This window comes from Eurytemora carolleeae, unplaced genomic scaffold (genome assembly GCF_000591075.1).
Source record: "Eurytemora carolleeae unplaced genomic scaffold, Eaff_2.0 scaffold94, whole genome shotgun sequence".
NCBI lineage: Eukaryota > Metazoa > Arthropoda > Copepoda > Calanoida > Temoridae > Eurytemora > Eurytemora carolleeae.
In genome coordinates, this window is record NW_019396036.1 from 80,766 (window position 1) to 94,758 (window position 13,993).

The 13,993-nt window shown below is 34.6% G+C and overlaps 2 protein-coding genes across 2 annotated transcripts in view; one reads left to right on the forward strand and one right to left on the reverse strand.

The window, feature by feature from the left end:
• Positions 1-11,528, reverse strand: part of LOC111698875 (S-methyl-5'-thioadenosine phosphorylase) — a gene marked incomplete in the record, with an annotated part of 39,024 nt that extends 27,496 nt beyond the window's left edge. The window contains 2 exon segments of the mRNA XM_023469347.1: positions 9,156-9,159; positions 11,514-11,528.
• LOC111698886 (uncharacterized) lies at positions 779-9,202 on the forward strand. The gene is made up of 4 exons (XM_023469359.1): positions 779-888; positions 1,136-1,240; positions 4,859-5,246; positions 8,491-9,202. The coding sequence occupies exons 1-4, from the start codon at positions 794-796 to the stop codon at positions 8,665-8,667; spliced, it is 765 nt and encodes a 254-aa protein (XP_023325127.1). The 5' UTR covers positions 779-793; the 3' UTR covers positions 8,668-9,202.
• Positions 11,529-13,993: the final 2,465 nt, after the last annotated feature.

Genomic DNA, 13,993 nt, shown 5'->3' on the forward strand with positions numbered 1-13,993 from the left:
TTTTTTTTTTTCCAGGAGGGCTCAGCACCCGTTGGGGCATGAAAACCCCCTGAAATCAATAGATTTCACTGGTCCAGAGGGGGGGCTTAGCCCCCATAGCCCCCCCCCTGAATACGCCTCTGGTGCAGACTGCAGGCAATGAATTCATTCTGACCCCTCTCATTTTTCACGAATACTTTATTTAGACTTGAATAATGCTAAAAAATTTCCAAAATAATTCATTTTTCAAATTAAAAAATATATATTGACTTGAAACAACGAGGCGTGTCCTAGTAAAATGTAAATTCTTGCGCGCGGAGAGAAATAATTGCACGCACATAATCTGAAATAAACTCACTAAGCACATCTTGACTCCGTTTTAGGCTCATTGTTGAAAAATGTTAAGGATTGCGTAGGCTTTTTAATGGTCAGCTCTGTCAACTGGAATGCCTACGCACAAATATGCGTCAGGTGTTCCTGTTCATATACGCAGAAATACACGAAAACTTCAATCTTTCAAACCGTCTAGACTGCCGAGTGTAGAATGTATAGACTTGAAGTAAGAAAATCTTCCTACGCATATTTGGATAAAACACAATAGAGATTAACTCAAAACAAGATGGAGATTAATTGACCGCTGTTCGAGAACTTTCTCGACCAATTTCGTTCAACTGAGAACCGACAACAACTTTAAGGTTCTTCTAAACGGTTTCTCTTTGTTGATCCTTACTTGTACACGTTTAACAACCATTTTTAAGGTTTATTTTGCGGATTTTCGATGATTTTTGTGGTTTTGTTTGCGGTTTTCCCTGTAATGATCTCAGCAAGTGTGGTTGTGTGTGAGTGCGTGGGTGGGGCAGGTTTTAAGCTCCGATATCAGTTTAAGTCTGGTCCTCATCTTGCCAACATGTTAGTGCTGCTCTTTTCAAAATCTTAATCGATTTTTTATTCAAATCAATTTTCTTCGCTTGTTCAAATAAGATTTAAGACCAATAATAGCTCAGCAAAAGCAAAAGCAGGAACATTAATTTTAGGTCTTGACTTTAAATTCACAATGAAGAAACGTTTGATAAGATTATATGTTTTCCTCTGTTTACGCATGTAAAAACAAACTACAGTAATCAAACAAAATAAGGAAAGAGCTGATGTTGTGTAGAGTAGAGAATATGGAGCTTCTCAGATGTGTTTCAACCTCTCCTCCTCCTTCTACTCATCCTTCTCATCCACATCAGGCCTCTTCACAATATACTAACCGAGCAAAGTATGAAGAACTTTCTATTATACATAATATTCAGAGGCATAGTTGAGATTTATGCTAAGCTAGAAGTAGTTCAACTAGATTAATCTAGTTGAACTCTTTCTCTTGTGCCACTGCCAACCGAGATCAATTATTAAAGAAGTAGTTCAACTAGATTAATCCAGTTGAACTGTTTCTCTTGTGCCACTGCCAACCGAGATCAATTATTAAAGAAGTAGTTCAACTAGATTAATCCAATTGAAATGTTTCTCTTGTGCCACCGAGATCAATTTAAAAAGAAGTTCAACTAAGCGTGCCTAGTTACACAACTTTTCGCTATTCATTAGTTCTTACCCCAGTGTGTAGAGTGTACCACAAAACATGAGAGTTGAGAGGCAACTTTGCGACTGTCTTTAATCTAATGACAAAGGAATTGAGTTTCTGCCCCAACCTCTTATTTTCTAATCCCTATATCTTTGCAACTTGATGTTGTAGACCTCTGATATTTCAAACTATAAATTCTGTTAGATTAAATAGTCTAAGTTTGAAACATGAAAGGTTAACACCGTCAAGTTGCAAAGAAAGATGGATTAGAAAATTTGACAAAATTGTGACAAAATCTCAATTCCTTTGTACAAAAAAAAAGTTGATAATGTGGTACACCGACTAAACAACCTCTACAATTTTTCGATAGATAGCCTTGGACGATCAAGGTCGATCTTCAAGTCGTCTTTAGAATGTCATGTTCAGGGGGTAGGGCTGGGCGTCGGTCCTGGGGAACGATCGTTCCTTCACGGCAACGAACGAAACGGAACGAACGTTTCTAAAAAAATAACTTAACACGCCTAGCCCTAAATCTAAATCTAGTTCCTGTTTGATAAATCAATTGAGATTTTGCTTTTAATTAACCCATGATTCAACGCCAGTTTTCACACTACGATATTTTGCTGGGAAATGTTTGAAGTTTTTGACTTGAGGATTAAGTTTTAATAAATATTTGACAGCTGGAAAACATTTCCTTCTGAGATCAATCTTTAACTTAAAAGATTTTCGGCGGCATATAAAAAGAAAATGAGAATTACACATTCGTTTCTAATGTTTTAATATATCCGCTGATTACTATACCTATAGTTTGTGTTGAAATGAATTAGAGCTTTCCCTTTAATTCCAGTATAAGAGAAATCTATCTCTTTAATTCCAGTATAAGAGAAATATATCCCATTAATTACAATATAATAGAAATCTATCCTTTTTATTACAATATAAGAGAAATCTATTCCTTTAATTCCAGTATTAGAGAAATCTATCCCTTTAATTACAATGTAAGAGAAATCTCTTCCTTTAATTCCAGTATAAGAGAAATCTATCCATAACGTGTTTGGCTCATATCTAAATATAAGTAACACGAAACTTCCTAGAAAATTTTAAAACACATTTCCTGTTTGGGGTTTTCATACAGGGTTACCAACAAAAGATGATTCTCTTAAATAAAAAGATAATACACACTCTCAATCAAGTTTTTGGTGAGTGCTGCAGTAAATTGAAGTACACTGACCGAAAATATATATTATACCGTTTAGTGAAGAGCGTGCAACAGGTTTAATTTGATTTTCTGCCATAATAATTGTCTACTAAATCATTTAACAAAAAAAGACCAAAGAAACTTAGGAAATGCCACAGCTATAATTTTATAATCCCTTTAATCCCTGAATCTTTGCAACCTAAGCCCGAATTTAATGAATTTGAGCCGCGTCTGAAATCCCCCAAAAACTGGTTTCAATTGAGCACCGGCTTAAATCTTGAAACATTGAATACGATTTTTAGCGGAACCAACCATATTTAAGCCGCGACTTAAATTCTTTAAATTCGGTCTCGGGTGGCATAAACCTTTGATTTTTTAAACTTGGACTATTTGATGTAACGGAATTCTAGGTTTGAAAAATGATAAGTCAACGACATCCGGTTTTAAAGATATAAGGATCAGAAAATCATAGTTTGTGGCAAGATCTCAGTTCCTTTTACGGCCCGGCTGTAGGGATCCTTAAATGTAAGAACAAAGGCAGAATAAATTCCGTCCAGTATTCTCTATGGGTTATACCCATGCAATTTCGACTTATTGCTCAAATATTCTCTATTTTATCACCTTTCTTTATTCTAAATGTTCTTTTTAACATTTTCATCTTCTTTTTTCATTTTCTCGTTATTTTCTCGTCAATGCTCTTCTCCTTTTCAGGTTTGTCCCGTAAATACAGGGGAAATTAGTTCCCTAAACAATTGTTCGATTTATCTTCTTATTTTTCTGTCATAGTTTTCTTTCTAATGATTTCTTCTCTTCTCCTTTTTAAATCTCACTCCTTGTTTTCTAGATAGTGGTCCGGTTTAAACATTCTGGGTTTTTAAATCCCGCTCCTTGTTTTCTAAATAGTGGTACGGTTTAAACATTCTGGGTTTTTAAATCTTGGTCCTTGTTTTCTAAATAGTGGTCTGGTTTAAACATTCTTGGGTTTTAAATCTCGCTCCTTGTTTTCTAAACAGTGGTCCGGTTTAAAAATTCTAGGTTTTTAAATTCCGCATCTTGTTTTCTAAACAGTGGTCCAGTTTAAACATTCTGAGTTTTTAAATCCCACTCCTAGTTTTCTAAACAGTGGTCCGGTTTAAACATTCCGGGGTTTTAAATCCCGCTCCTTGTTTTCTAAATAGTGATCCAGTTTAAACATTCTGGAGTTTAAAATCTGCCTCCTTATTTTCTAAACAGTGGTCCGGTTTAAACATTCTGCGATTCTAAATCTCGCTCCTTGTTTTCTAAATAGTGGTCCGGTTTAAACATTCTGGGTTTTTAAATCCCGCTCCTTGTTTTCTAAATAGTGGTCCAGTTTAAAAATTCTGGGTTTTTAAATCTCTGTTCTTGTTTTTTACATAAATTGTGGTCCAGTATAAAATTCTGGGTTTTAAAATCTCGCTCCTTGTTTTCTAAATAGTGGTCCGGTTTAAAATTCTGGGTTTTTAAAGCTTGCTCCTTGTTTTCTAAATAGTGGTCCGGTTTAAACATTCTGGGGTTTTAAATCTTGCTCCTTGTTTTCTAAATAGTGGTCCGGTTTAAACATTCTGTGTTTTTAAACCTCGCTCCTAGTTTTCTAAATAGTGGTCCGGTTTAAACATTCTGTGTTTTTAAACCTCGCTCCTAGTTTTCTAAATAGTGGTCCGGTTTAAACATTCTGGGTTTTTAAATCAAAATCATTTGGTAATCTCATTATCTAATTCGTCGTTAAACCAAGCGGGACATTTTATACCTTTTATATGATTAAAGATTTTGTATTTCATGTGAATCTAAGAAAGCTGGTATATTTGAATATTTTGTTCTCACCAAGTTTTGTTTTATTAACTTATGAAAATGTGTTTAATACATTTTGTTAGATTCAAAATTCAGTGAAGGTGATGGACCAAACCTCTGTAGAGTAAAAAAGTAGATGTTAGTTCCACATTTATTGAAAATATATTTCGGTCTGGGTTGACCCTCGTCAGTTCTTGAGATTGTTTCTTCACAAAGATTAAAAACAAACATTTTGTTATTCAACATAATGTCTTTCTTATTCGACATTTTCCCTTTTCAATCTCGATACTAATTTCTTCTTTATAATCTAGATCTGAGGAGAAGACAGGAAAGATTCAAATCCCAGCAACAGTGAGAACAAGGAGACAAAGTTTACCTGCTCCAAGTCCTCAGGTTGTACGGAGAATTATCAGTTCCAGCTCTATGTCCAACCCGGCAGGTTGGAGTAAACACTATGAGAAGAAGAAGAGCACAGAGACTTTAGACCGACTAACCTCACGTACTCTCAGCCCACCCCCGGAGACTCTGCCCAGGAAATATTCCCGATCCCCATCCATCCTTTCTAATCATTCATCCTGTGGTCGTCTTCCCCGGCACCCTGAGCTACCGCCTCTTACCTCGGAGGTTGATGCTCCCAGGTTAAAGGACTACCTGGAGAAACCAAGACTTGTTAATTCTGGACCACGCCGTCCCAGTCAGGTACTTTCTTTTCATAGGGGGGGGTTCTGGGAAAGAAATGAATATACAGGAATTAGCAATAAATTGGATTTGGGAAAATGCAGATATAAGATAAAGTATAAAAAAGCAGAAAGATTAAAGATGTTGTGAATTGTGATGGAAAAGATTGTGATCAAAATTACAAAAATCACAGAAAAGACAAATCTGTAAGAAGAAGAGTTTTGTGGGCATCTACATTTTGGGTGTTTATTATACTGTTATTTATTAATTATCTAAAATTAAAATAGTTTCTTTATCTATTCATCATTTTCCAACCATTTCAAGAATTTGGTTACTGTCGCATTTATTCGGTTACATAAGCAGGTTAAAAAAGAAGACCGCTAATTTTGCTTTTCCATCTAGTCTACATTACAACATCTTGGAAAGAAGAGAGAGTTAGTGTGGATATCTTGTAATTTCAATTTTGTTGTGGGAGGTGTGGCGAATTACAACTATAAATGTATCTTAAAACCGTTTACAGTTTCCAGTAGGTGGTTTAGAAAAAGAAAGATGGGGTTCAGTTCGTCTTTCCTTTGTTTAGCTTGTCAAACCTGTCAGCACTGTCAGACATCTGGATATATATATGGAGCTTACTGATATGGATGCTCAGGGTTTAAAGCTGAACACAAGCTCTAGAATTGGATTGTGGGTATGCGAGATATAGGTTCTCAGGGTATATATAGCTAAACATAAGAACTAGGATCGGAGGAGATCGGTTGGATAAAGATTCTCAGGGTTTACAGCTGAACACCAGGTCTAGGATTGGATTGAGGGAATAGGTTTTACAGCCGAACACGCTCTAGGATTAGATCGATGGGAAAGGTTGGATATAGATTCTCCAGGATTACAGCTGAACACAAGATTTGGATAGGAGGGGATAGATTAGATATAGATTCTCCGGGTTTACAGCTGAACACAAGATTTGGATAGGAGGGGATAGGTTAGATATAGATTCTCAGGGTATACAGCTGAATACAAGCTCTAGAATCGAATCAAAGAGGTAGGTTGGATTTAGATTATCAGGGTTTATAGCTGAACACAAGCTCTAGGATCGGAGGTTGGATATAGACTCTCAGGGATTAAAGCTTAGCACAAAATTTAAGATCCGAGAGAATTGGTTGGATTTTATAGATTCTCAGGGTTTATAGCTTAACACAAAATTTAGGATCGGAGAGAATAGGTTGGATTATATAGATTCTCAGGGTAGACTCAATACTATTCAGCCCCTGTTGGATTAGGAGAGAGAATTGTTTATTTTTGGGCGTTTTCCTGCTTTATTGGTGGTGGGAGGGAGAAATCCAGAGAAAATTATATAGTAGACTAATATTTCTTCAATTCGGATCATTGCAGGAGTTTTTATTATTATTATTATTATTATCATTATTATTTAGCTACTGCAAATTTTTGCAAAAATTCCCTTTGGTAGTTAAGAAAATAAAAATGCTTATAGGGTCTGATAGGAGTAATTTCAAGTGACCCTTCATTTAAGAGTTGCACCCTAGATTCACAACGGTACCCTTAAAAGCTTTCTCTGGCCAAGAATAAATTAGATATCTATGTTTTTCATTTTAAAAACTGAATTTTTAAATGTGGTTTTCTACCATAATGGGCATTGCGCATTTCTACTGCAAGAACACAATGAAGGAACTATCGGAATTAACTACTTTTCAATCTCGATAAAAATACGCTATTTTCCTGATTATTGATGAAAAAAGGTTTGAAGGGTACGGTTGTAAATCGGGCATGACCTGTGAACTATGAATTCCGTTAAATTTAAAAAGGTCCTGTTTAAAATATAATCTTTTTTTTAATTATAGGTTTTGGCAAGGGTTCAGTTGCTCTTTTAAAATAAATCCTTCCATTATTAAAAAATACTAAATAAATGAATAGATTAAAAATTCTTTGATAATTTGATAATTGTTGACAAGTTAGATTGGCCATTTTCTACGTTCTTCGCTTTTATAGGGATTTGTACAAAAAATGTTCAAAATTAATTGTAATGAGGATAAAAATACAATGAATAACAATGGGAAAAAATATTTTTTTCGTCGTTTAAGTTTTCGTAGATTGTTGCTAGAAGTATGGCGCCATCATCAATAAAATCTGTTAAGATTTGGCTCCATGCATCCTTATGCATGAAAATGCGTCTCAGCTCAACATAAATCAAATTCTGGATCTTGAAATCTGGGATAAAATCTCAATTGTTGGGATATATTAGTAGACTAATTTACGGGCCACAGGGGGTTCACTATTTGTTAAATGAAAAATGTTATGTTTATGATATATTTCAATACAACTGATTACTCGCCTCAAATTCGAGTTTTCTAACCCTTATGAATTTCTCATCCGAGCCACCTCAAAATCTTCTTACTTCCATTATTATGTTATAATGAATCTGGTCACGTTAGAGGATAAAATATTGTAAAGCCGAAGTATTGCAATGATTACATCATACTGGAATCTTTAATGCCATGAGAATGATGTCAAACTTTATTAAGTTTTAACTAAAATCTTTTACGTAATGGCAAACCTTCATAATCGATATATACTTAGCTTGTCTGTTTTGGTGTATGGGTGTTTGGGTGTCTGTCTGTCTGTTTGTATTCGATGAACGTCAAAACGACTGAACCGATTGGGCCAAAATTTTCAAAAAGTTGTCTCCAAATTTTTATTTTGTTCAAACTTTGAAAATCCACGAAAAAAAATCTGAAAAATCTGCTAACTTTTTTTGTTTGTTTTTGTTTTATATTGTACAAAGAGAAGATTCTCCCAGATAGAGCCACAATTAAATAGAAGATGGGCGCGTAGCGCTATGAAAGCCTAATGTATTTAATATAATATATTTAAAGTATGCTATAAATTTCATTCTTTGTTCAATATTTGGAAAACCTTTGTCTTTCCTGGAACCAAGGAACCATCCGAAAAAATTCTATAATTTCCGATATAATGAACAAATTATGAATTATGAACTCTGAATAACTTGCGGCATTCTTTGTAAGGAAACTCTGAAAATATGCGGAAATGGCTTTATCTGTGGCTCAAGCGAGAAATTGTGGTGGCGCTCCTTCCTCCCCTCGTTTAGTTCGTTAGCGTTTTATAGTGGAAAGCTATAAAGAAAGAAAAAAAGTTGTTTGTTTGTTTATTAACTACCAAGAGAAGAAAACAGTCATGGAGTTTTTAAACTTTACAAGCTTATTTTCTAGAATTTAAATCTTTATCTATTAAGGTGAGTATGTCTGAGGTTGACCTACTTGTACCTGGATTAAGTAAGCTGACCTCCTACTACAATCAAACCTTTCTGAATGTGTGTGACACCTGTGACAGTTTGAACCACAAGAACCCTGTATCCGTCCTCAATGCTACTGCTGCTACAACCACACCAACTATTAACAGAGGGATGTGAGAGATATTCTGTATCCTTGGAGGGAATATCAAGATAATTTCTTTCCTTCTTTTATTTTGTTATATTTCTTTCTATCTACTGGCCGTTCATATTTTATACCTTTATATTATGAATTCATGTTGTATACTAGAATATTATTCCATCTTCACTTCTCTTATTTTCAGTGTAAAAATCCCATTTCTCATGTACTTGTTTTAGGAGAATTGTAAGCGTAAGTTTAAGTGACCCTCCATGCAAAGATGTAAATGCTGATGTACAAACGCATCCATTGTTTATAAAATGCAATGGAAAAACGCACGAAAATAAACACTTTTTACGTCAGAAGAGCGACAATTTCTTCCACATTTTTATCAGATTAGGGGTTCAATGGTGCCGTTAAAAAACGGGCATTTTCACCTTTGCATGGAGGGTCACTTGAATTTACGCTTATAATCCCTTGAAGATTAGTCTATCCAACTTCAAAATAGTTTTTCTTTTCTTTTTCTTTTCTTTCTTTCCCTTAATCTGACCCGCCTCATATAATATAATATTCTTCAAGCAGTATTATATAATATAATATTCTTCAAGCAGTATTATATAATATAATATTCTTCAAGCAGTATTATATAATATAATATTCTTCAAGCAGTATTATATAGTATAATATTCTTCAAGCAGTATCATGGAAATAAGTTTAACAAACATTTTTTTTTAACTTGATTAATTTTGTAGCGTTCATTTTGAACTTTTTTCATTGATTTGTTAACAGTTTACAAATTATTATAAATAAAACAAACCTATCTGTTCTATACATATGTGATTTTTCTCACACCCTCTGATTGTAGTTGGTAGTTTTTACTGTCGTACACTGTATGTACATTGAAAAAGCTGTAAGTACATTGTACAATGTATGTACATTTCAGTACAATGTATCCTTTAGGTACATTTTACGCTAAATGTACATTGTACAGCATATATATTTCCTGGTGCCATTAACAAAAATAAAAATTTTACTAAAATTTTGTGTTCCTCTTAAATATTAAAAAAATATTTTATGTGTGAAAGATTTCGACATGCAAATGTAAAGATTGTGTATTGGATCAAGAGATAAGAAAGTTACAGAGATCGATTATCATCTAAAAGGAATTGAGTCTTTGCCACAAACTCTGGTTTTTAAATCCCAATATCTTAACAACCCAATGTTGTAGACCTTAGATATTTCAAACTATGACTTCTGTTGTATCAAACAATCAAAGTTTGAAATATCTAAGGTTTACATAATTTGGTTGTAGATATATAGGTATTAGAAAATTGGGATTTGTTGCAAAGACTCAATTCCTTTGCGATATTTTTTTAAGCAAGTTCTATTGTGTACAAGTACTGTACACGACCAATTAGGAGACATCTGTATTCACGGATATTTAAGGACCCTTTGAATAGGATTTGCAAAATCTTTAAAAATAGACAATATTCATAAACGTTATGTTTTATGTTTAAAATTGTAATATTTTTTTTAAAAGTTGTAAAACTTAACCCTTGAATGCAACAATTGGCCTTGAGATGTCAGTAAAAAAACATTACATTCTGTGTAGTCTGTGATTGGATCCAAGGAGTATGGAATATAATGGAGAAGGGATCGACCCGGCCAGCCCTATACCATATGATTTGGATACATTTCCAGTAGATCTAGAAGGAGATCCATCAGAAATAGCTAAGGAGAGGCAGAAGTTTGCTGGATACCCGTCTTCTATACACGCCAGGAATGGAGAAGCATTAAGATCAGGAGAAGCATAAAGATCAAGAGAAACATTAAGAGCAAGATAAGCATCAAGGTCAAGAGAGAATCAAGATCAATAGAAACATCAAGATCAACCACCTGCTATACACAGCATGGATCAAGAGAAGCATCAAGATTAAGAGAATAAGCATCAAGATCAAGAGAAGAATCAAGATCAAGAGAAACATCAAGATCAAGAGTAGCATCAAGATCAATATAAGCATCAAGATCAGGAGAAACATCAAGAGCAAAAACGTTACATAACGATAAACATGTTGAGTATAAACACCTCATAAATGATATGAGATCAGAGAAGATGAACGTAGAATACCCACTAAAAATGAAAATAACATTTCCAGTAGATCTAGAAGGAGATCCATCAGAAATAGCTAAGGAGAGGCAGAAGTTTGCTGGATACCCGTCTTCTATACACACCAGGAATGGAGAAGCATTAAGATCAGGAGAAGCATCAAGATCAAGAGAAACATTAAGAGCAAGATAAGCATCAAGGTCAGGAGAAGAATCAAGATCAATAGAAACATCAAGATCAACCACCTGCTATACACAGCATGGATCAAGAGAATAAGGATCAAGATCAAGAGAAGAATCAAGATCAAGAGTAGCATCAAGATCAATATAAGCATCAAGATCAGGAGAAACATCAAGAGCAAGAACGTTACATAACGATAAACATGTTGAGTATAAACACCGAAAAACAAATACCATGAGCAGTAATAAGACGGAAGAAAGAAATCAAGATCAAGAGATAAGAAGAAAACAAGATCAAAGAAGAGAAGTGACAGAACTAAGGAAGTTAGACAAATCAAAAAAGAAACAACAGACACATATGTAAATTCCACAGCTGTATCCAGAACAAATGCGGAGTTAGACGAGCACAGTAAGGACAGTATGAGAGCTCTTCTGGTTCTAGAGAATCAGCCAGAAAGTTCAGAGAGGCAAGCAGCAGATAGGAAGGGATTACTGTTGTGAAAACAGGTTACAACCCTCCTACCCTCACAGCTCTTGCTGAGAACGATGTTGACACAAATGATGGCGTAGAAAGGGATTACAAGGAAAATAAAGCTGGAACAGAAGTGAATAAATCTAACAGAATTAGGAGAATCAAAGAGGAAAAGGATCTATGAATCAGATCAAACAAAACCAAACCTGTATAAGGACACAGAGATGGAGATCAAGGGAATTTAACTAAATAGGAGGGAAAATGTACAGAAAGGTGCTAAAGAAAACTTGGAGCATCTAGGCAAGCCAGAAAAATACCTTTTTAAGCTTTAATTCCCATGTCCTAAATATAATTTTTGGATATTCATGCACTTTATCCACTATGTAGTCCTTTTTGTCCACTATATAGTCAACTATATCTGTGGTTTGTGTAGTCTGCCGTAAGTAGTTCCTGCAAGTACTTTGTAACTATCTTTCGTCTCTTCCAAATCCAAAAATAGTCTTTCTGTTGTCCCTCTGCCCATTTATTTTCCGGGGGGCTGGATCTTAGCTACCTGTTCGTGTATATTAGCCTGAGAGTACACTTAGGACAGTTTACTAATAAAGGATATTAAGAGATTATGGCCTATTCATACAGTACAAACGTCAAATATGCAGTACGCTTTTGGAGTACAAGTGTATGAGGAAGTTTTGTATCTTAAATTTTACTTAGTTTTCACAGAACCGTTTATTAACGATAAAATATATCTCTGTTAAAGACTGCAATTGCACGTCTCATAATAGATCACTGATTCCAAATGATTTACAACCCTCTCAAAACTGACACTCGTCAGGTGCGCAATTAGACATTCAGCTAGGGGGGGGGGGAATTGCAAATATTCCGTGCTTAGTGCAAGAAAAGTTTTTGCCCCCCCCCCCTAAACATTTCTAGGGGGGGGGGGCAAGAAAAAAGTGTAATATATACTTAACCATGAGACACCATTTCAGGAAAGTTTATGGGGAAAATTTTTAAATTTGGCGAAATCTCAAACCTTAGTTTTTGAGGGGCTTTTTTCTGTTTGGTGAATTTGGTGTTTGAGAAATCTTAAATCTTTATTTTGGGGTAAAGTATTTTTAGATATTTTCGCTATCAGTTCTGCCACTTATTATGATATTGCTTTAATACTGTAGTACAACTATTAAAGTAATCCTACGTTCACCGTAAATATTGTGTGTTGTGTCATATTAAAAAAAATATGTTAAAATCATGATTTTTTAATGAAAGGCATTTCTTGTCAGTGTCTAATTACAATGTACATATTTGATTTATATATGGATAAATAGTGAATATATGTATATATATGTAAATTGTAAAAAAATTGCGCTTCGCACGATACGTATATTTCCGTTTTGAATTTACAGTTCAAATGTTGCCTCCACCCCCTGGGAGCGCCTAAGGGGGGGGGGCAAAAAAGATGTTGCTCCCTTCGCTTTATAGATTTATTTCTGTATACGCCCTTTATCACTCTATATATACTAAAACCTCGTTCGATTTTTTTTAATTAAATTGATATTAATTCATTAACTCTCTGACAATGTTAATTAATTAATATTGATATAAGTGATATAAGGTTCTGAAATAATGTCTAAGTTCTTTACGTAATCTAAGTCAGTGTAAAATAAAAAGCCGTTTTAAACAATGGAGTACACTCTATTCCAGGTAGTAGAATTAGCTGTAGTCCAGAACCGGTTCTACAAATAATGGCCGCACCTTTATTCCTATACGTTACTTGAGGAAGCTAGACTACCCCTAGCTAGGAACAAGTAGTGGGACAGTGTTTCAATATGGCCGAACAATGTTTTGAGCTTTGTGTAAACTTAAAATGTTTATTTCGCATTTATCTCTATTTTCGGTTGTTTTATCCTGAAAAGTGAACAATAGAATAGTTTTTAAAAGTGACAATCTTCAATGTTTACAATAAAAATATTAGTGATTAGGTTGGAAATTAAAATTTCTTGTTAGAAAGCTCTGATATATTTTAAACATGAATAGGTTTACAAACTAAATAACAAGATTACTAACTTCTAAAAATTTCGACGTTTAACAAAATCCACTTTTTACATTGGTTTTTATAGCCTTAAACAACAAATTCAATCTTACATTAAAACAATAACTTGTTGAAATTTAAATTGTAGATATTTAATTCCAACTTATTATACCGTTACTTTTAAATCATTTGTTTATCTATGATTCCTTCCCTTCCTTCCTGTACTCCTCGTACCTTTGCATATTCTTGTTTTCATCTCATTATTTTCTGTCATCTACTTTAATTACATAGCTTCTTTTCTTTTATTACCCTTCCTTCCTTCTATCCAAATACCTTCCTTCTATCCCCATCCTCTCCTTCTTTCCCCATCCATGCCTTCTATCCCCATCCCTTCCTTCTATCCCCATCCCTTCCTTCTATCCCCATCCCTTCCTTCTATCCCCACCCCTTCCTTCTATCCCCATCCCTTCCTTCCATCCCCATCCCTTCCTTCTATCCCCATCCCTTTCTTCTATCCCCACCCCTTCCTTCTATCCCCATCCCTTCCTTCCATCCCCATCCCTTCCTTCTATCCCCATCCCTT

Coding starts and splice junctions, on each gene's coding strand:
- LOC111698886 (XM_023469359.1), top strand. CDS start 794: ATGATCTCAGCAAGTGTGGTTGTGTGTGAGTGCGTGGGTGGGGCAGGT. Junction 1,241..4,858: donor CAATATACTAACCGAGCAAA/GTATGAAGAACT, acceptor TTTATAATCTAG/ATCTGAGGAGAAGACAGGAA. Junction 5,247..8,490: donor GACCACGCCGTCCCAGTCAG/GTACTTTCTTTT, acceptor TTATCTATTAAG/GTGAGTATGTCTGAGGTTGA.